The 22,308-nt window shown below is 44.4% G+C and overlaps 1 protein-coding gene across 1 annotated transcript in view; it reads right to left on the reverse strand.

Annotated features, from left to right (window-relative positions):
- The window catches only part of Slc4a4 (solute carrier family 4 member 4), a 330,071-nt gene that overhangs the window by 262,327 nt on the left and 45,436 nt on the right, over positions 1 to 22,308 (reverse strand). The window contains exons 2-3 of the mRNA XM_038315817.2: positions 22,152 to 22,225; positions 1,102 to 1,281 (exon numbers count right to left, since the gene is read on the reverse strand). Of these exons, the coding sequence (XP_038171745.1) occupies positions 1,102 to 1,281; positions 22,152 to 22,224 (253 nt within the window). The 5' untranslated portion in view covers position 22,225. The remainder of the gene's footprint in view (positions 1 to 1,101; positions 1,282 to 22,151; positions 22,226 to 22,308) is intronic.

Here is a 22,308-nt window from a genome sequence, read left to right on the forward strand (position 1 = left end):
TAACCCCGCCTCCAGCTCACAACCGCCCTACTCCCTCTTCAGGTTAGGCCATTTCCAAAATCTCCAACACTTCATATTAATTCAGGGTCCCATCTGGGTCGCTCCTCTTCTGGCTTCCTAAGCCACCTGCCTCGTTCCAGTGCTGAGCCTACGAAAGATCCACATCACTACGCTTCACACCCTCTTTAATTTAATGCTGCGAATTCACTTTTCAACACCCCTGAGCTGTTCATTCTAATGTGGCCTGTCATCGCCTGCAGTGACTGAACTTGATCTTTATCTGTGCCACCCATAATGCATTTTATGGCAGGGTCTGGGCTTCTGCGAGAGACGAAGAGCTCTGCCAGCACGAAAGCTGTCGCTATGTCCGTCGTCTTCAGGAATCTTCCGCAACTAGCATGTGTTCGCACCATCCGGGTCCACTCCCGTTCCAGCCATAAGGCTCCCCATACATCAAAGAGTCTCCACACTCAACAAACACAGAGCAACGTAAACACACGCTGAATCCCATGGTCTACTTGTCCCTTGAGTCCAAGGGTGTCCTTTGATCTCCTGCCATTCTGTCTTAGTGCTTTCTACAATGTAAGAAACCCACGACGGCTGACCTTTCGAGAGCTGTGTCATTCAGCATTCCTCTCTGCACTGTGCAATGCCCCTCTGACACGCCTTTTTAAATCACTGACCTGGCCCACCATCCGGACGGATGTCACCTGTGACTGTGACATTTACACGGTGAACATACACACACACACCCTCATCTTAACCTACTGTCTTGGCAGAACTGATTTCCAAGCTGAACCAACCTCAAGAGCCTCTAACTGTTGATTGCTACTGTCTGTGAAACTCTGCCCTACTTCACGTCTCGGGATGTAGAAGTGTCATCTGTGCCTAAACTTTGCCCACATCTTTCTGCCATCAACTCAGAATCTTCCACATGAGCTCTGAGATCAGCTTGTCAGGACAAGGAGCATGTCTACAAGCATTACCCACGAGACAGACCACCCCGGATTCCGACTCCCTCTACATTGGCCACAAGAGTCTGGAAAGCTTCTTCCCGAGGATGAGTGTGGGAGGAGAGAGGTGCTGAGCCAGAATACTCACTGAGCGGCTTGAGGATGCTGCTGCTGGACTCGTCAGCGTTTTCCACGTCGGATTTGTCTGAGTAGTTCTCGGAGACTCTTTCCTTTTCCTTCTTTTCCTTGTGCCCTGCCTTTCTCTTGTGACGTCTCCTTCTCCGATAGCTCTTGGGCACATGGACCCCAATGTAAATGGTGTGGTGGCCTAAGGAAAGTAGACAGCCGACAGTCATTTCAAGTCATAATATCTCTACACATAAATCACACAACAATCACAGGCCAGATAAGCCTGTGAGCCTGGCATTATCATTCAGTATTTGGCTCACTCAAGCAACTAAATTCTTGAAACATAGAATTCCTTTTCAAATTTTACTTGGCTACGGTATAATTCCACCCATTGGCTGGCACTTGGTTCTGTCCCCACAGGTTTCAGCCATAGGTTTAGGAAAGTCAATGAATACCAAACTAGAAATTAAGAGTTCTTCATTGTGCTCACACATCTGTCATCCGGTCTATACATCACCCTCAATGTACCCCTTTTGTTTAGCAGGTTTTTGTTTTTGCTTATTGAGACAGGGTCTCATGCGGCCTTGGCTGGCCTTAACGTGATAAGGAACAAAGGATGACTTTGAACCTCTGGACCTACTGCCTCCATCTCCCAAGTTCTGGGATTCCAGGTATCAGCATCATGCCCAGACTGTTCTCTGCTAGAATCCAGGGCTTCACATACTCAGGCAAACACCAAGGAACTATATAAATTACCAGTCCTTTAACTCTTGGAGCCTCGGCCTCATCTTTTTAGACCGTGAGGGGCTTACGCTGGGCAACCCTTAGAGGTCTGCCCTGCTCTAGTTTCTCGTGACCTGTGGTTATATTGACTAGAATGAAGGGAAAGAAGCCTCATTCTTTCTGAGCTGCAAAAATAAAGATCAAAAGTTCAAAAAGTCATTCTGCTGGGGATAAGGTTTTACACTGTAACTTTTTTTTATCCAATCAGCAGAACAGAGACCGAGAACCGGGACAAACTGAGAAAAATCAGACATACTTAAAGAGGAGATTTTAGAAGCACTAGAATGTTCACGCTAGGAAACGCTGAACCGAATGTCAGCCACCGTGCCATTCTCATTTTTCTTTCTCCATTTCCAGAAGTTTCTAAAAACTGGTTGTTGGGATGATAAAAATAAGACTGATCCCAGAAAAAAAAAAAAAAAACCTGCCTTGAAGAGAAGGGCATGAGAAAAACAGCTCTAACGGCTTGCAGGCCTCCGAAGGGAAGGCACTTCAGACTGACAAGCTGTATCATTTTACAGAATCAGAGGAGATGGAAAAGGAACTCAAAGTCCCACATCTCTTTTTTTTAATTGAAAAACTTTTCCTTTCACTTTATATACAGGGTAACAGCCGAATGTGGGAATCATCATTTCGGATGTAATTTGAACACCCTTTTATTGCAAATTAGATTAGGTTATCTCATCTAAGTGTTTCATTTCCCATTTCTAGAATTATTCTTTGATGGTACTTTACAGTTCCCAGAGATAATATCACATACCACCACGTAACTCAGCCTCCTGAGTATCAATTGCTCTGAACCACTTTCCCTGAAACTCACCAGGCAACCCTAAAAACACCATAATTCATGAGATTTCCCTTAAATTGACAGCTTAAATGAATCATACGCTGCTTCAAGAAAAAGACTCCAACTATGGAAGAAAGAACTCTCGGGGATAGTATGTCACAGAAAACTCCTGGCGCCTGGAAAAAAGTTGGAGCATCTGCACCCAAAGCAGAGCCCCCAACCCCCGCCATCAGTACACAAAGACCATGGCTTGCTACTACAAAGCACAGCGAACAGTCTCCCCACAGCACGTGTGCCAATGAGAAATCTATCATATCTAACCATTCGCAAATAAATTGTTCTCATGGGAAAGCCATATTATACAAGGAAACAGGAAATGTCTCAGAAACAATGTGAACCAAGAAACAGTGTCAATTGTTTCCTGTGCTGCCCTTACTAAGGGAGTCCTTGTAGGTTTATCTCAAGTCTCAGCAATACAAGTCAGCAGAGCCTTACGGAAATGCCTCACACCACACACACACACACACACACACACACAAAATGGCTCAAAATTCTAAAATGTTATGGTCAATTTTTTCTGCACATTATTAAATAACAGTCATAATATTATTAAATAATAAGAAAAATGGTAATTAATGTATGTTAGCCATGCCAGTATGATGCAATAAGACTTACTATATGAACTCAAGTCTGCACAGAAGGTTTTATCAAGTCATTTAGACAACTATATGGGCTGACAGGACTTAAAGGTAAGATTTCTGACTATAAAAAACTGTTTTCTGAAGCGTGGTTAATAAAAACTCAGAGACAGGATATTTGGTGTTCAAGCTGAAGACCAGAAAAGCAAAGCAGCCAGCCACTGGCTCTTACCTCGACCTCAGCCCAAAAATGGCGATCCTGCCTCCAGGAAACCTCAAAATGAGAATGGGTCTAAGAGCCGTCTCCTACCATTTTATAACCCTCTTTAGTTCTGGGATCAAGGGCAGGCACGACTACCATGGAGTTTCTATGGCAAGCTAGTGTGGATACTGGGATTAAAGGTGTGTGTCATTGCTGCCTGGTCCGTAAGGCTGGCCAGTGTGGCTGTTTTGCTTTTCTGATCTCCAGTCAAGCTTTATTTATTAAAATACAAATGAATGCCACTACAGTTTTCAAACTAATGAATAAGTTACAGTGATTCAGACAGACAGCCTTCAAGCTCCGCAGAGAGATGTGCCTGAGTTTCAGAACCCGTAGGCAGGGCACCATTCTTCTTGTTTGGTGACTGCAGCACTATCCCTGTGGCAGCTTGCCTGTATCCCTCGGTCTCCTCCGTGCAAACCTTCCCTGCTCTGGTCATAGCTAAGGAAGCCTTCAGACATGACCCTGCACTTCACAGTCTGCAGCCCCCCTCTGGCCAAGAGGAAATGGGAGTTCCTTTAGTGGCATCACAAACATCAGGCGTTTTTATTGGTTTATTAAGATGTAATTTGTAAAAATTCACTCTTTTCTAAGATTATAATTCAATGATTTTCTGTAGCGCTGCGCAGACATCACCATCATCCAATTTTAGAACCTTCCTACCAATCCACGGAGCTCTCGGGGCCATCTGCAGCCACACTCGGCTCTCAGCGCGCACACCCACTCTTACACATTCTGCACACTCTTGGAAATGTCATCTGGGAGCCATGCTCCTCCAGAACCGACGAGGCCATGAACGTTGTGAGGATCCTTCCAACACGGTAAGATGGGATATTCCCAGTCAGGAAGATGCTGCCTCCCAGGAAATGCCCAAGGAATCAAGTCCCTGAGCCGACCACAGCATGGGCATCCTCATCCTCATCTTCCTCCCACATTGTACTGAAACCTAAATCTTCCCTTTTGGCCTTATATTTCCATAGAGGAAAAGAAATGTGAATCTGGGTTAGGTGGATCCTTGGGAGCTTAGAGACAGCGCTTGTTACCTCATTAATTATTTATAGTCTCCTCCCTGCTTCAACTTCGTAGCCCACAAAAGGAGGCAAGCAAGATAGGAATGTGTTGGAGGACCTGGTAAGATGGGCATTCTTTTACACGGGGAAGATCAAATATTTAATACACTATAATGTCAAGTAACCAAAGCCCCAAAAGCAACATGAGCTGAGACAAAAATGTTCACATTGCCCCCACAAAACTCCTGTGGGCAAGATGAACAGAATCTACACTACCGCTGGAAAGACTCTATCGTTGGAGGGAACATCGCAGGTGGATATCAGTGTTTATGTCAATGAAGTAGCTTTATCTGTCTCAGAGCTATGTCATTACAACAGATGGAAGCTCATGGGGAAGCTACACGGAGGGAGGGTGTAGCTATTGTTCTACAGAAAAGGAGGAACTTGTCAGAGAAGCCTTCCCATCCAAGAGTCTACAAAACAGTGCAACGCTTCAAAAAACAGGGATCATTACTAATTTACTACAAGGAAATTTGAGGCTCAAAAAACTTCTCTGCCATCAATTCCATTAAAATTGCTTCAAAAAATAATGGGGAAATAAAGAATAAAACTTTTATTTTTTACATTTTAATTTAAAGTTTTAATTCAGAAAGAAGGTATAAATGTCTAATATATTAAAATCCATTATATTATTTATTATTCTAGTCAGACCAATAAAATGAAAATACTGGAGGCTACATGTGACAGTGTTCGTTTAGGTGTATCCTCATAGGGCATCGTGTCTTTAATCTGGCAGGGACCTCAGCATCGTGTGTTCAAATAAATACTGTACATGCCTCTCTCTGACAGATGGTGGGAGTCCCCAACACATTCCAAGTGTCTCAGGAATACTTCACAATCCACACTACAGCCAGGACTTCTGGAGAGAAAACACAGTTCTGCTGGCTACCTCTGAATGTCAACATCATCACTATGAACGAGTCTTGCTTCTTCCCATCTTTACCTGTTCTGCCCTAATTACAACCAGGAAGCTCTGTGAAGCAGCCACTCCCCCAACTCCCAATTTCTGAGAAGCCACTGGGCTAACTGTACACTTCTGATCATTGCTACAACATTTCCAGGGCAGACAGTCAACTCTTACACTTAGCAACTCTGTAGCCATTCAAGTTAATGTAGCTTTCACAAATACTACTTCCCTAGGATGATTCAGAAGTTGGAAGAATCAAACAATCTCTCAAGCCAGAAATTAAAAATTCACCAGCCAAATTAAAACATCTATGGATGACAGCTAGCAACCTATATCTCCACATGCAGGACGGAACGAGTTTCGCTCCTGCCTGGGAAACATGGTACAATGTGTATATGCACAGATGCAGGAAACATTCGCCAAAACCTTCTAAGCCTGCTTATCGCTGCCACACGTTTCTCCGGCACTTCATATGATCCTGCTACTAAACTCACATTCGGGTGAAGAAACCAACGTCTGAGGAGTCGGGGATGCTGAAACCAAGAAGCAAATGCCCTCTTCAGAAAATCCCACAGGAGAAAGTTCCTTAGGCGTCAATGTCAGCATGAGCTGAATGCTGGCTTTGATGGGATTTTTTTTTTTTTTTTTTTTTTTTTTTTTTTGGTTTTTCGAGACAGGGTTTCTCTGCAGCTTTTTTAGAGCCTGTCCTGGAACTAGCTCTGGTAGACCAGGCTGGCCTTGAACTCACAGAGATCCGCCTGCCTCTGCCTCCCGAGTGCTGGGATTAAAGGCGTGCGCCACCACCGCCCGGCGATGGGATTTTTTAAAAATATACCTTCATAGTGTTGAGACGATGCCTTGCTGGGTAAGGCATGGCTGCATGTGCCTATAACCACCCACTAAGGGGTGGCCGGGCCAATGGAAACAGGATGGGGTTGACTGCTAGTCAGTCAGGCTCGCTAAAACCTGGCAAGCCCCAGGTTCAGGGAGAGGCCCTGTCTCAAGGGGATGAGGTAGAAAGAAAGAAAGGTAAACAGTAAACATCCCCCTCTGGCCTCAATGTACACATTCACTCACTGACACACACACCACATACACCAATACTCACACACCACATACACACACCACACACATGTACCACATATGCACATGCACCACCTACATACACACACACCACATATACACATGCACAACATACACACACACCCCACATATACACAACACCACAGTCACACACCACACATATGACACCACAGTCACACACACACACACCACATACACACACCACACAAACGACACCACAGTCTCACACACACACAATATACCACATACACGCACACCCCACATACACACACACCACACACACAACATATATACACACACCACACACACATACCACATACATACACCACATACACACACCACACTCACACACACCACATACACACATCACATACATACACACTGCACCCCACACATACACACATACAAAAGTAAAACACACATGTATCCTGTAAATCACATAACTAATTAGGTTTCCTTCCTTCTGTTGATGGTAAGAAAGACAAGAACCAACTATCAGGCCATCCTGTGGCGAATACCCGCTTCAGAGAATGCATCTGATACATTGTGGCGAGAACAGCGCTTCAAAGCGTGCATCTGATACACTGTGGCAAGTACAGCACTTCAGAGTGTGCATTGGATACATTGTGCCAAGTACAGCTACATTTGATACATTGTCCTCCCTCTTCCCACTTCTCAACTGTTGTTTTCCCTCCACCCTGGGCTGTTTTGGAGGAAGGCAGTATATCTGGATTTTAACTTGCGGTTTCAGTACTGTGCGCCAGCTAAGGATCGCCATAGGACAGATAAAATCCTCCCCAGAAATGTACCTTTTCCGACCTGCAGTCATTGCTCCAGCCTCCCACACACATCCCTAATTAAACATGGAGATATGCTCCAGCTGTGGTTCTTAGTCTCCAGTGCTGATCTTTCTACAGTTAACCAAATTTCTGTTCTCTCCAACTTGAAGCAAAGACTCCACAACCCAAACACTATACTCGCCTTTCAGATCTGATCAGCAACATTCCCAAAATATAAGTCCTTCTCTTACATAACCTGGTTTACGTCAAGATGCCTAGAACAAATTGATGCTATGGCCAAGAGGAATGTAAGGAAGCAAAATGGAGATTTACTATTTTTTAATATTTAAATAAAATCATAGGAGAGGAGGCAAGGGTCCTGAATGAGTGATCAATTACAAACGAAGACCCTGCAAGGCCTACAAACAGAAAGCCTTGGTTGGCAGAATTTTCTTTAGAGAGTTTAGAATCATGATATCATGTCCAGGTACCATGGAGGTGAGTGTTTGGTGTTTTATATAATGAGATAACCAAACTGTACGATCCAAAATATTTCATAAATTAGTACAAATAAATTGTTGCTTTGGCCTACATGAGTCCAGAAGAATGTCCATAGATAGCTCTAATAAGATGTAGTCAAAGTAACATGTCTAATTTATTGGGGCATAAATACTATCTCATGAAGAGCCTATCCTTTTTAGGAGCCACGATATAACTTTGCTGTTAATAGGGGGTAAGCCAGACCTTTATGTTTGAATGAGAGTCCAGACTTCAAACACATATGACTTAAGACAGGGTGATTCCTATTTTTATAATCAGGATAGGGAAAATGTTTTACATGAAAAAGTAATTCAAATGTTTATTAACATATAATTATATATAACATACATAAATTATTTATAGATAATTTAATACTTGTGAGTAATTTATTTTAATATCAATACTACCAATTACACTGAGAATTGAGCATACAAGAAAATACATGGAAAATGAATTATTTTTGTTGTTCAAAAGAGGGTGGGTCTGGGGATAGATAGTGGGTCTCTCAATAGATAAAAGCATTTATTGTGCAAACGAGAACCAAGGTTAAAAACCCAGGTAGAAGCCAGATGTGTAAGGAGACCATTTATGGCCACAGCACTCCTGCAGGAAGATAAGAGACAGAGACAGGAGAATTCCCCCAGATGCTCACAAGCCAGCTAGCTGGCCTACATGACAGGAACAGTAGAGACACTGTCTCAGACAAAGAAGGCAGCACCACACATGTGTTCAGAGAGAGAGAGAGAGAGAGAGAGAGAGAGAGAGAGAGAGAGAGAGAGAGAGAGAGAGAGAGAGAAACTCACACTATCTTTCCTGCCCTGAACTTTGAACTGCATGGGATTCCCAGGAATCTTAAGATCATCTGAGATCCCCTATTTGATAAGAAATCTAAACTTGGCATTGCTGTGCTCACTAAGAGCAGAATTATCAATATCCAATGATGATGACAGTATTGGTGATGGTAGTGGTGGTGGTGGTGGTGGTGGTGACAATCTGTGCACAAGAGCAGCTACGAGAAAAATAAAAAGGAAGCAAGCTTAAGTTTCTCCATTAGATGTCAATCCCTTAGCTCCAAAAAACAAAACAAAAAACCTGTGTTTTGGGGGCTGGAGAGTTGGCTCAGTGGTTAAGAGCATTGCCTGCTCTTCCAAAGGTCCTGAGTTCAATTCCCAGCAACCACATGGTGGCTCACAACCATCTGTAATGAGGTCTGGTGCCCTCTTCTGGCCTACAGACATACACACAGACAGACTATTGTATACATAATAAATAAATAAATATTTTTTAAAAAAACCTGTGCTTTTGCCTCCAAGTGTCCACATTAGCAAACAGCTATAACAGTCTTAAATACAGGTGAGGACACGCACTCACATCTAGTTTCCATAACGACCTCCATTACTAACAGTTGATAATAGAGGAAGAAGTGGATTAGAAAATATTCTTACATGCAGCTCTTTCCTTTTCAATAGACATAAATTTTTTAAATATATATATGCTAAAAAGGCAAGAATTTCCTTTTAAAGGTATTTTAGAAGCCTCACCCTAGTGAGCCAGCAAAAGTTGAGTTCAGCTCACCCTATCAAAAACTGCAGTTCCTCAAGTGCCTCAAGTGGGAACGGCTGATTTTCCAACGTAATATTAATGCTGGTCTACAATCTCTTATCTGTCCTTATCCGAATAAAAAGACATGAATCTACACAGAGACCTAGACATCACTTTCATGAGCAATCTTCATGATTGCTCGCTCTACATCTAGCACCCGAAAGTGTGGAAAATATTTCCCCTTCCCTTTCCAAAGTGAAAAATCCATTCATTTTCCCAGTCCCCACCCACCTGGAGCCCTGACAAGCGCATGTGAACTCCCTCTGTTCTCGGGAGCGTTCACTCCTAGTCTTAACGTGTCCTTTCCTGGCTCGTTAAAACCACTGGACAGAATGCAGTGGGTCAACAGAGGCGACACCTTCCAGAACTCTGTCCTCCCTCACCCTGGCCAGAAGCAAGTGCCTGGCAGCCTTCACCCTGCTCTGGGCACAGCTTCCCCGGTGTTCTCACAAGTGAGTGCCAACCCTCAGGAACCAGATCTGCCAGGCCTTTGACTTGGCTGAGGAGAGTTGAATAGACTGAAAAGATCTGGGAAGGCTGGCACTGGCTAGTCAGAACCCCTCCACTCGTCCTGACAGCCAACAACCCCTGAATTTTAATGTACACCATATACGTGGTTAGACAAAACCTACCTGCAAGCCAAACACAGAGAACTAGCAGCTTTTGTTTCTCTGTGGTCACCATGTACACAGCTGAACGGGGAGCAGAGTTGGAAGACACAAAACAATAGCTAATCCAACAGTCATTGATAATTGGATTTGCGACTGCAGCCAGAGAGGCAGCCAGAGAGACACATAAACACACACATTCATATCCTCATTCAAATACACTGTCCATCCCTGACGCTGTTATGGGTTCTCTGTTGGCAGAGGCTTAACCTCGGCTGGGCAATAGGAAGACTAGTCTTTGGTTGCTATAGACAGATAATCCACCATAGAGTCAATGGACTCCTGCCTGATCACAAACAAAATATCTCACATTGTTTCACATGATTCTCTTCCCAACACTCTATGCAGGTAAAGGAGATGCAATAAATGCCATAGGACTACGGCAATAACCAGCAACTAGAGAAAATACCACAAGAGGCATGTGAGCCTAATGAAGACCAACCCCCAAATCTTTATGATTATGCTTTTTCATATGCACCCAGAAAAGAATGCTACTATCTACACGAGCATCTCAGCCACAGGCATACTTTGGAATCCAGATACAAACATGACTTTGTCTTCGTTTCCAGTGAGTCCACTAAAGCCAAAGAGGCAGTTAATGCTGTACAGAGACAGGCACTACTCTTGGTCCCCCGGGTTACAGAAGCACCCTTTCCCTGTTTCCCATGACTTGCCATTTGTCCATCATCACTCCTCCCATGCAACATTATTTATAAAACACACCTTTTTAAAAATGATGATGAGCACATTCAAATTAGCAATTACCTAAGGAAAACAGGCTCAGTGAATCTCTGGAAAGGTTTCTGTCTTGCAGCTACAGAATGGCAAATTTAGATCCACAACCCTTAGTCCCATCAACTGTCCCAGAATATTAAAGTGTTCTGAATGGGATGTGTGTCCTACTATCACCAAGGGTCATTTACGGGATGAGGCCACCCAGACTGATGAAGTCCTTCTCTCTCGTCTATCGAAGAACCTTCCCAACACAGCCATTCTCCCTTTGGTTCCCACAGCTCCTTCAGGATGCCTCATCTTGTTCTCATTCAGCTCTGTCTACACTGCTCTCCCCTCCGGAAGGAGCAAGCATGGCACAGCCTCTGGATGAGCACAGCCAGGGAAGGCATTGCCCTGGTTATTCCAGCGCCTGGAGCAAAGCCCTTCCGCTTCTTCCTGGCTCATCTAGCCATCCGTAAGGTGAGAACATTAAGTTGGATCTTTTGTAAGATCCCTTCTAGTTCTGCAAATTCTATAAAATTCCAGATATTTTAAAAGAGTCCAGTACAGCTAAGCACACAGAAGAGAAGCACACAGCTTTCCGCCTTTGGGCAGTGGTTCTCGACCTTCCTAACGCTGTGACCCTTTAATACAGTTCCTTATGATGTGGTATCCCCCCCCACACACACACACACAGATAACCATAAAATTACTTTTGTTACTAATTCATAACTGCAATTGTGATACTGTTATGAATCCTACGCAGTGATCTGATATGCAAACTCCAAATGATCACAACCCACAGATTGAGAAACACCGCCTTAGGGTCTCTTCCCAACTTTTCATGGTGTGATTCCATCTACTCAGGTACCACACTGCTAAGGAAGGCTGCCAATCTCACCTCCTTTTTACCACATTCAGGGCTTTCCACTCAATCTCATCATACCTGGCTCCCAACAGCTTTAAAATCATTGACCCCCAGCTCCCAGGCTCCTCTCTTCATCCCTATCCTTCTTGGTTTTCCACTCCCTTCTATCTCTACTCCTTTGTCTCTTAGTATTAGTGCTCAGCACCCCGGCCAGTCCTCTCCTTGAAGCATTCTGACACTTAGGGAGTGTCATCATTCCCAGGGCCTATGACAGTCATGTGACGGAGACCTCCGGGTTTCTCTGCATCCCTGCTCTTTCTTAGTTCCAGCTTGCATAGCCAACTACTTATGTCATAGTTCTGCATGGGTATCTCACGGGCACTGAACAGATTCAGACAGTTGAGTTCCTATCATAGACACCACCTTACCCCAGTCTTAATTATCTTTGGAAACAGCAAATGATTTCCCAAGTTGCACACAGCAAAGTTCCAGTATAGCAGGCAGCCACACATCCGTCTACTCAGCCATCAATCTGTAAATCCTGGGGATCTCAGTCACACCTCTCTACCTCTTTCGACCCCAGGCTGGCTCACACAAAACTCATCTCTCAGTTGGATCAGGTGCTCCATTTTTATCACCTCCCTCCTGGGGAGTCCTTCTCATCCAGCAGCCAAAAAGAACCTTTCTTGCAAAATGTCACTTGTCACTTCCTTGCTTAAAAAACCCTTTACGTGTGCTTCCAACATGTTTGACAAAATCCTAAATCTTCGGCAGAATTAAAGGTCACAGAAACAGGCTTGGTGGGTCACACCTATGATCCTAGCACTCGAGAGGCTGAGGTAGGAAGACTACTATGAGTTTGAGGCTAACCTATGCTACATAAGGAATTCCAGTCCATCCTTGGCTACAGTGTAAGACTCTGTCTTCAATAAGTACGTAAGAGCTGGGAAGAGCATGCCGTGTAAACATGAGGACCTGAGCTCAAATCCACTGCACTCATGTGAAAGTCAGGCAAGGTGATAGGCATCTATATTCCAACACTGGGGCAGAAGAGACAGAGACAAATGGACCCTGAGAGCTCTCACGCCAGCCAGACCAACCAAATCGGTGATCCTGTCTCAAAAAAATAAGGTAGAGAGCAGCAGAGGAAGACAACTAACCTCAAACTCTATCCTACACACACACACACACACACACACACACACACACACACGTATATACATCAGTATACATGTACATATATATATATATATATATATATATGAATGTGCCCATGCCTATACATCATACAATAAATAAATAAATGCCACACATTATCTGGGTCTCCCTTACTTCAGGCCACTGAAGTGTGTAAGTGGTCCTGTGATTCAGCACAGTAACCTACTTTCTGTTTCTCTTCTTCCATCCCAAGTCTACAGACATGCCTGCCCCAGATCCCCCTCTTATCCCTCCTCTATCCAATTCCTGCCCATCCCTTAGGTCTTAGCAATTCTCCACAAGATATATTCCCTGTCATCTCACATAAACTCATATATGACACAATCTCTAAATTTTCTGTATCCATAAATTTTTACTCGTAAGTAATGTCTACTTCACTTAGCTGAACAGAAACTATGTCCTCGTAGGAATATGCTTTTCCGTCCAAGGTTACTGAGATTATATGGACCATTTCTCTTGTCATTTTACTAGACTGAAATGGTGGAAGCATAATCCTTCAGTTCCAACTAAGTAAGGGTAGTTAATATGGGTCTTAGTCAACTAACTCACTGACTATTAGATATCAGTATTTCAACTTCGTCTGGGAGTGTTCTGCCGTCACTGGCGAGATCGCGACAAACAGAACGATAAACTTCACACCAGGATTACATCTGCAGGAGGTGATACCTTAAAATTATAAGGTTCATCCTCAAGATTTCAGATGTCATTACTTAGATTTTTGGCAAACCTGGGGGATGGGGTTATAAACGACATTTCTTTATTCACATAGAGAAAGTAGTCTGCAGAAGACTGGGTTGAAAGGCCACGGCAGAACGCTTGCCAAATATGGGTGAGCCACTGAGTACCACAAAAACAGATAAACAACGGGGAAACAAATCAACAGAAATTGCAAATTAGGTAATTCACAGTGGTTTACTACAAATAGAAAAGTATTTTGGGAGTATTAACCAAGACTCCGTGAAGCACTGCTGGTGGAACATGGAAATCAGCCGCTTGCTGCACCGATGCTTCGCCTCATGTCACCCAGAAAGACAGTGCACAGCCGGGAATAGAAACGGGTCCAGAGACTCCGGGTGCATCACCATGTCCTCTGGGCCACAGCACAGACTGGGGCAAAGCCAGTAAGAAGCTGAACAATCAGATGCTGGTCGAATTTGTCAAGCACGTGGAGCCACTGGATTCAATTAAAGCCTTCACTGGACATCAGAGACGCTTCCCTGATTTTGCAGCACAAATAGAATTTCTCATCACAATTTTAATAGTCAGCCAAGGACTTGGGTGATGACTTAAGCAACCTATAAATACATCATTCTGATCCTCTGCATTGGCTAATATCACTAAAATTTAACCCTTATTTCTATCTCCAGACGTTTCTGCCTGGGAAAAGTTACTGAGCATTCAAACCTTGAAAATATTCAGTAAAATAATATCTCGCGGAGTTCTTTCAAAGTCAAGGGAGTCTAAAGGTGAACCCATTGTACACCTTAGGACAGCTGTCTTCTAATTCCAACCTGTGAAAGGTAAAAGCAATTACCAGACTTAAAAGCCTTCTCGCTATTCAAAGAAAGGAATTATTTAAGTCACCTATACTGCTGATTCAATGGGTGTCACTCACCACCCTCACTACCGTCACCTTTCATCCCACCTGGCAATCAGTAGTGTCGGGATGCAGAGTACAGAACCTCCCATGAACCCATGTCATGCAGGCTCCTGCCTCAGTCCTTTGGGAATTAGCCAAAGAGTAAAGTAAAATTGAAACAAAGTCTAAGCAGAGAGCTTACCACAACAACAAAAGGACCTCAATTGATCTTCATTCCAGACTTGTTCTGCTCCCACCCACAGGGCAGAACTTTCTATCCCCCAAAAATTAACATTTTTGAAATGATTAAAAGCAGGGAAGTGTTTAGCTCAGGCTGGATACATAGTACCTCTATACTATCACATAATCTCATTTAGTGGCACCTAAATTACGTAACAGCCCATAGGATACAAAGCTATGGCACAAGGGAAGATTTGTGAGTGTCCGTATACTATACTCACATGTTCCACTCATGCATTCTCCTCACTGCCAGAACGTGATGCATTAAACACTAGAACACTTCTATTTTCCAGTGGAAACACTGCAGGCTTTAACTGGCAAAGGGCAAGCAGTTTACCCTGGGTGCATATACAATTTAATATGATTCTTCTTAGAAAATGAGACAATGTAATACACTAAGGGCAAGGTACATCAGCAGTGCTACTATGAACACTAAGTCTTATAGCCAGAGATTAAAGGGAATCAGAATGAGTCCAAAGAGAAATGGATAAGAGTCCTTGGAAAATTTAACTTGGCCATTAAGTCTTCACCTCTGCAGTAGAGAAAGCAGGAGGGAAGCATGGCCAAGAGGTCAAAGGCTGGGTGTTGGGAGGAATGAGCTGAGAAAGCAAAACAAGCCTTCAGCCAATGAAAATCTTCAGAATGATGTCTACGGCCATACTGTCCAGACCACCTTCAATCTTGTCTAGAAGTGTGTGTGTCTGTGTGTGTGTGTGTGTGTGTGTGTGTGGAGTGTGTGTGTGTGGAGTGTGTGTGTGGTAGAGTGTGTGTGGAGTATGTGTGGGATTGTGTTTGTGTGGAGTGTGTGTGGAGTGTGTATGTGTATGTGGAGTGTGTGGAGTGTGTGTGGTGTGTGTGTGTGTGGAGTGTATGTGTGTGGAGTGTGTGTGTGGAGTGTGTGGATTGGAGTGTGTAGTGTATAAGTGGTGTGGTCTTGGGTGAGAGGGTGTGTGTGTGGAGTGTGTGTGTGGAGTGTGTATGTGTAAAGTGTGTGTGGAGTGTGTGTGTGGAGTGTGTGTGGAGTGTGTGGTGTGGAGTGTGTGTGTGTGTGGGGAGTGTGTGGAGGGTGTGTGGAGTGTTGTGTGTGTGGGTGTGGGTGTGAGTGGGTGTGTGTGTGGAGTGTGTGTGTGTGGAGTGTGTGTGTGTGGAGTGTGTGTGGGGGGTGGGGTGCTGTGTGGAGTGTGTGTGTGTAGAGTGTGTGTGTGGAGTGTGTGTGTGGAGGTGTGGTGTGTGGAGTGTGGGTGTGGAGTGTGTGTGTGGAGTGTGTGTGTGGAGGGTGTGGTGTGTGGAGTGTGTGGAGTGTGTGGTGGTGGAGTGTGTGTGTGTGGAGTGTGTGGAGTGTGTGTGTGTGGAGTGTGTGTTGTGGGAGTGTGTGTGTTGTGGAGTGTGTGGAGTGTGTGTGTGTGGAGTGTGTGTGTGTGTAGAGTGTGTGTGTGGAGTGTATGTGTGGAGTGTGTGTATGTGTGGAGTGTGTGTATGTGTGGAGTGTGTGTGTGTGGAGTGTGTGTGGAGTGTGTGTGTGTGAAGTGTGTGTGTGGAGTGTGTTTGTGTGGAGTGTGTGTGTGAAGTGTGTGTGGAGTATGTGTATGGATTGTGTTTGTGTGGAGTGTGGGTGATTGTGTTTGTGTGGAGTGTGTGTGGAGTGTGTGTGGAGTGTGTGTGTGTGAAGTGTGTGTGTGTGGAGTGTGTGTGGAGTGTGGAGTGTGTGTGTGGTGTGTGTGCGTGTGTGTGGAGTATGTGTAGAGTGTGTATGTGTGTGGAGTGTGTGTGTGCATATTTGTGTGAGAACACAGGAACTCATAGACCACAACACACGCCTGGGTCAGGTGACAACCCCAAGTGTCAGTTCTCTTCTTCTGCCTTGCTTGAGACAAGGTCTCTTCACGTAAGCCAGGCTAGCTGGCCTATGGGACTCAAGGTGCTCCTGCCTTCACCTCCCAACTCACTGTAGGGACACTGGGATTACAAGCACTCATCACCCGCAGTCCAGGGTTCTGGGGATTCAGACTCAGTTTCTCACACTAGGCCAGCACGTTCTTTACCCTCTGCCTCTCCTATCCCTCTTTGATCGAGCTATATCAATGACAGTGGTTTTAGATAATTACCATAAGTTATATTACAAGTGGTGTGTTTCACTGTTTCCATTTTATGGAGAAAGAAACACTCTGCATTCTAATTGGTTTCTTTCACTGACACAATGATTCGGCAGTGGATTCAGTTTGGGAATTTTATTCTTCAATTGACACCTAACCACTCTATTGTAACGGCACCTGAATCAAACAAACGGGAGATACTCCCAAAGTCAATATGAAACATCTCACTAATATGACCAGATGAAAAGCTTCAACTAAGATAAAAATTGTCCCCAGAGTGCCATTTTAGAATGGCTGAATCCTTGCAAAACATGAAGTCCCAAGTCCAATTTGTTGAGGCTTATTGCAGTGTCAACACTTAGGGCAGGAAATGGCTTCGAGGGGGTTTTAGTCCGTAACATATTACCAGAGAACTCTCAACAGAGGAAAACTCTGGGCAGGTAGGATGCCTTTTTCAAAAACCCGTGGAACCACATCAGATGTCCTGGCTGAGGAGGGCATCTACAGAGAAAGATTTCCTCGCCAACAGCAGAAGGTGTCGGGCAGCCATGGAGATAAGAGCTGTAAGCTTTAGGATCTCCATGGAGTGGTTAGCTGAGACCAAAGGAGAAAGACAGGGGGACTTGGAAAGCTCTGAAGAGGCTCATCCTGCAGAGAGAGGGCGGGCCAAGCTGCTGGTCAAGTAGCAACCCTTAAAGCTTTGCTGGGTCTCTTTAAGGGTTTCTAACGTGGGGAGCTCATTGTTTCTGCTAAGAAGGCTTTTCCTTCTGTAGTCTTTCCCCAAGTGTTTCCTCTGTACACACTGTTTCTGAGCAATCCGAGTGAGCAGCAGAGAAGAGGTCAGCACAATGCAAGCGGACACTTGGGTCCCAAGCTCAGAACAATCCAGCCCCAACCTGGTCCCTCCCTTCCATCGAATAGGTTTTCATTCACTCAGTCTCTGCAAGGACAGTGTCGAGCTCTGTAAGTATTAACAGATGTTTACCAGGCCCCACCTTTTCTTTAGAACACTACCTTCCTCCATACGCAGGAACAGAGCATCACTACATCCTCTAGGGGAAGCTGGCTTAGGTCATTATGATTTCATGTCTGTAAAACGTTGAGGGCCTGACCTCCAAAAAGACAAAAAGCCACCATTTCAGCATTTTCGTCTTCCTAGTCTCAAAACATAGAACAGAACAATAGGAGGGGTTTAGACAGAGAAGTTTTAATGGTTACTTTTTCTTATCACTCCAAATATATAAACATTGTAAACCTGAGAAAGACTGAAGAGGATGCCGAGGATAACACAGAGACTGTATCTTAACACTTGACTTTAACTCTAAGAACAAAATACTAACTAAAAATATAAGCAGAGATTTGAGGATGATAGAATTTTGCATGTGCTTTATTTAGTTCATAGTCTATTTCAGTGAGTACATCCTTTGTTCTAAGAAATATTTGGTGAGTGTGCACTCAGCCTCAACTACTGCCCTGCACCTCCCAAATTTATTTCCAGAGTTTGCCAACAATACTCTGTCTCTTCAACAATACTCTCTTTCTTAATGAACATGGGGAGGGGCCTTCTAGGATTATTACCGCCCTCAACAGGTAGGAGCCCACTTCCTGTGGGGCTCGGCTTTGAAGTGGAAGGGAAACGCCACAATACAGCCTTAACAACTTTGAGGGAGCACTGACCAAGCTCCAGAAATGTCGGCAGGCCAGACCACATTGTCCTGCTGTTCTCTATGTTTCCTGAGTTGTTAGTTGAACTCAAATTTAAGGAGAGGCCCCTCCTCGTGAAGTCAGAGCTGCCAAGGCCGCTGGGGAGTTACCTAGCCAAGCCGAGCCAAAGCCTTATCTCAAAGGATAAGGTGGAGTTTGCTCTTTTCCCCTATTGCGAAATATGAGAATATTAAGTAATCTGTTTATATCACTCAGATCCAAAATCCAAGCTGACTTTATTTTTTGAGACGGGGTCTTCGGGCTACCCTTGAACCTCCTGCCTCAGTTTCTCAAGTGCTGGGATCACAGATACACACCACTACACCCATCTCCAACCTGTCTTTTTTTATATATAATCCATACAGTTTCCTCTGGAACAAAAGGCTACCTCAAACTTGGCTTAACTGACAAAACCTGGCAATTTCTCCTGTTGATGTTTGAAATCAAACCCAAGTAGTCGTTTCCCATGGTCTAGGTTGTTCTGGCAACATCAGTTTATTATCTACTGACTATTTCTATACAGAAGCACCCAAGCACAAGCTCAGGCTTTTGGGTTCAGAGCAGACATCCATGTCCAAATCACAGAACTCTTTCTACAAGCTGACACACTTGGCACTCAATATGAACTACAAAACCGTACATGGTATAAGGCAGCCAGTGAAGGAACAGATCTAAAAGCTTCCATCTATTTTCAAGACTAAAACTGGCACTGGGCTTCCTTTTCAGAACGTGAGGTCTAAGCCATTAGCACATGAGGGACATTTGATGAAAACACGGCTTAAGTCTTTAAATATATGTGGTAATGGTAAGTTCACTGTTTAAACAGAAGATGACTCCTCTCCTGACTCACTCTGCTCCTGGTGAATTCTGCAACTGACAGCTCTCTACGGAGATTTCAGGAGGAGGATTAGGTGGTGTGCCGCCCACTGAGTGTAAGGTTGAGCAAGGTGAACTGGGGGCATGGTCTGAAGCCCAGGCCATCACTAGAAGGAGCTAGAAGAGAACCTGGAATTCTTCTGGCCTCTGTGGACTGAACCCAGGGGATTCTAAGAACCACTTCTACTGTACGAGCATGGCAAAGTAACCACAGCTACTGGACTTTGGTTATTAAAACTTACAAAAATTACTAAGGAACAAAGTTTTAAAGTTACTTTTGCAAGATGTGTTGTAATATAGGATGCTTAGTCATGCTCATCTCTGAAGGGAATCAAATAGCTTCTGGGGTCAAAGGAAACATGACTGATAATTTGCAGGAAGGTGCTCCAGCTCCTTGTCCTTTGAACTCTCGATCCTTAAGCCCCAGTAGTAACTTCTGTTTAAGTGTACCAAAGACTCAGCTATCCAGGAAGTAACATGTTGTTCCCTGTCAGTAAAGCCTTATTCTATGAAATGACAACTATGGGATACACTCCCAACCTTGAGAAATACATCCGCGTTACCATGTCAACCGCCATCCCTTTCCTTACCCGTTTACAGGACCCCCAGATGTCCCATGGAGCCTCTGCCCACTGCACTGTCTCTGCCCTCCCACCCAGAGCTGGAACCACATTTGTATTAGTCCTCCAAATCCTATTTGATGAAGCCTGCTGAGAGAGGAGAGGGCCAAGTCGAGGGTGTTGGAGGAGAAAGAACCAGTTCCTAAACTTCCAACCCTTCTATTGTGAGAGGGCCTCCACTGTGGAAGGTCACACCAAGTCCACCATCAGCACACACCATCGTAAAAGGCCTAGGATGCAACAACAGACAACACAACATGCCTTGGAATAAGAGGGATCCAATCACACACCAGCCAGCAACACGCAAGAGGGTCTGCCGTGCGTCCGTCCTAAGAGAACGGAAGGTACAAGCCTCGCTGACATAAAACCAGCACACTTCTTGCCCTGAACCAGGCACCTCTGTGACCTTTGGTTGCCTTTTCTGCTTCTCTCCCAAAGAAAGCTGGCTACAGAATTATGTGTTGTTTATATTATGATTTACACTGTGATCAATAGATTCATTTTCTGCTTGAAAATCCAGGAAATAATTTAGGAAATAAACTTCTCAGGCAAAGCTTTAAGAACCCGAGTGCAGCCGTCTACTGCAGTACTGTTGATCCAAAGCACCTTCAGGACTGGAGATTTACATCTCCTGAGAACTCAGCCAGGACCTCGTTCCCAAAGGAGAATGTGTGCACACCGCACATTCCCATTCCCAAGGCCTTTCCACTTTAACTGTTCTAAAATGACAGCATGTTCATCTTAGGCTCTAACTGAATGACTTTATCTCCTCTTTTACAGTCTGGGATAACTGACACTGGCTGCAAAGAAGTTTCAGTAAAAAAGAAAAGTTCGACTCTTTTGCCCTCTCCAACTTGATGTTTTCCCGTGGTCACATTGTAAAAATCCAAGGAACCCATAAAACAATATGAAAGAAAATACTGTAGTTTCCGTTTTCCTAAGAAACTTAGGCACCAAATTCTTGTTAGTCAGTCTCAAGTGCTTAAGAATGGGAAGCCAGGGGGTGGGGCAGAGGGGGCACAAGTCATCCAGCGGGCAGAAGAAAGTCCCAGGAGCGTGAACCCCCTCGACCTGGGGCTCCAGCTGCTTGAAGCACTGCTCCAGAACACACACAATCCACCTTCTTCTCAGCCTCACCGTCCTCTTTGCCAAGGCTTTGGGAGGCATGAGCTACCCAAAGGGACCAGTCAGTCCCCAGCCTCCAAAACAGCCTCTCGGGTGACATTCATGGGAGAAACTGATCACAACGTTCATCTACGAGTTTCCTTTGATGCTATCTATAACTCTGACTGCCACAGGAAATCTCATACTAAACACCACTAGTAGGCTATACAGCCTTCACACTGTGGCTTCAATACACATGAATGAAGCTGGCCTTCTCACCACCAATCAAGTGGTACTCCCCTGACGTTATTGATAAGTGGGGGGAGAGGGGACTGAAGGAAGCACATGCTGAGGTATGTTGGCAGCAGATAACATTGAACTCTCCTTCAATTTTAAGACTCAAAACATTAGTGAAAGAGGTTCCTCCAAGGGGTTTTTAAATCGAAAGCGCTTGCCTGGGTTTTCTGAAAGAAGACTCGCCCATGACAACTGTTCTCACCACCCTCGACTTAGACCTGTTTTCCCTACAACAATGATTATCACTCTTCCTTCGGCAACATCTGTTTCTCTCCCCTGTAAGCTACCAGAAAAGGAACAGTAGAAGGTGCTAACAAATACATTCTTATAGATCTGGCAGCTCCCTGGAATTATCTACTAAAACATTCATTTCTGGTGGAGCGGCAAAGCTAACACAAGCACCTACTTTAAAATAACACCTTTTTAAAAAAAAATGTCACGGGTAAAGCTCTGCTGATTTCAATTCTGAGGGTCCGATGAAGTTCTTAGAATTACTTCCTGTGCTGAAGGAAAATGTAGAGATCAAAGAAACTCCACCAGCAAGATCTGGTGTTTAACTTCTCAAAATATAACATGCATAAGATACACGAATGCCATTATCTACAGACACACAGTTTCCCAGACCCAAAGGGCTCACCTTCTACTTCTTCTTCATCACACACATGTTTAAGGAACGAAGCCCCTCTGTCCAGGACAGCTTCATCCTCCATCCTATAGTAATAGAAAAGAAAAAAAGAATGCTCAGACTTCTCCTGAAGTGAGCCACTTGAAGCAGCCCAGCTTCTGGGCAGGTT

Source organism: Arvicola amphibius, chromosome 1 (genome assembly GCF_903992535.2).
Source record: "Arvicola amphibius chromosome 1, mArvAmp1.2, whole genome shotgun sequence".
NCBI classification, from domain to species: Eukaryota; Metazoa; Chordata; class Mammalia; order Rodentia; family Cricetidae; genus Arvicola; species Arvicola amphibius.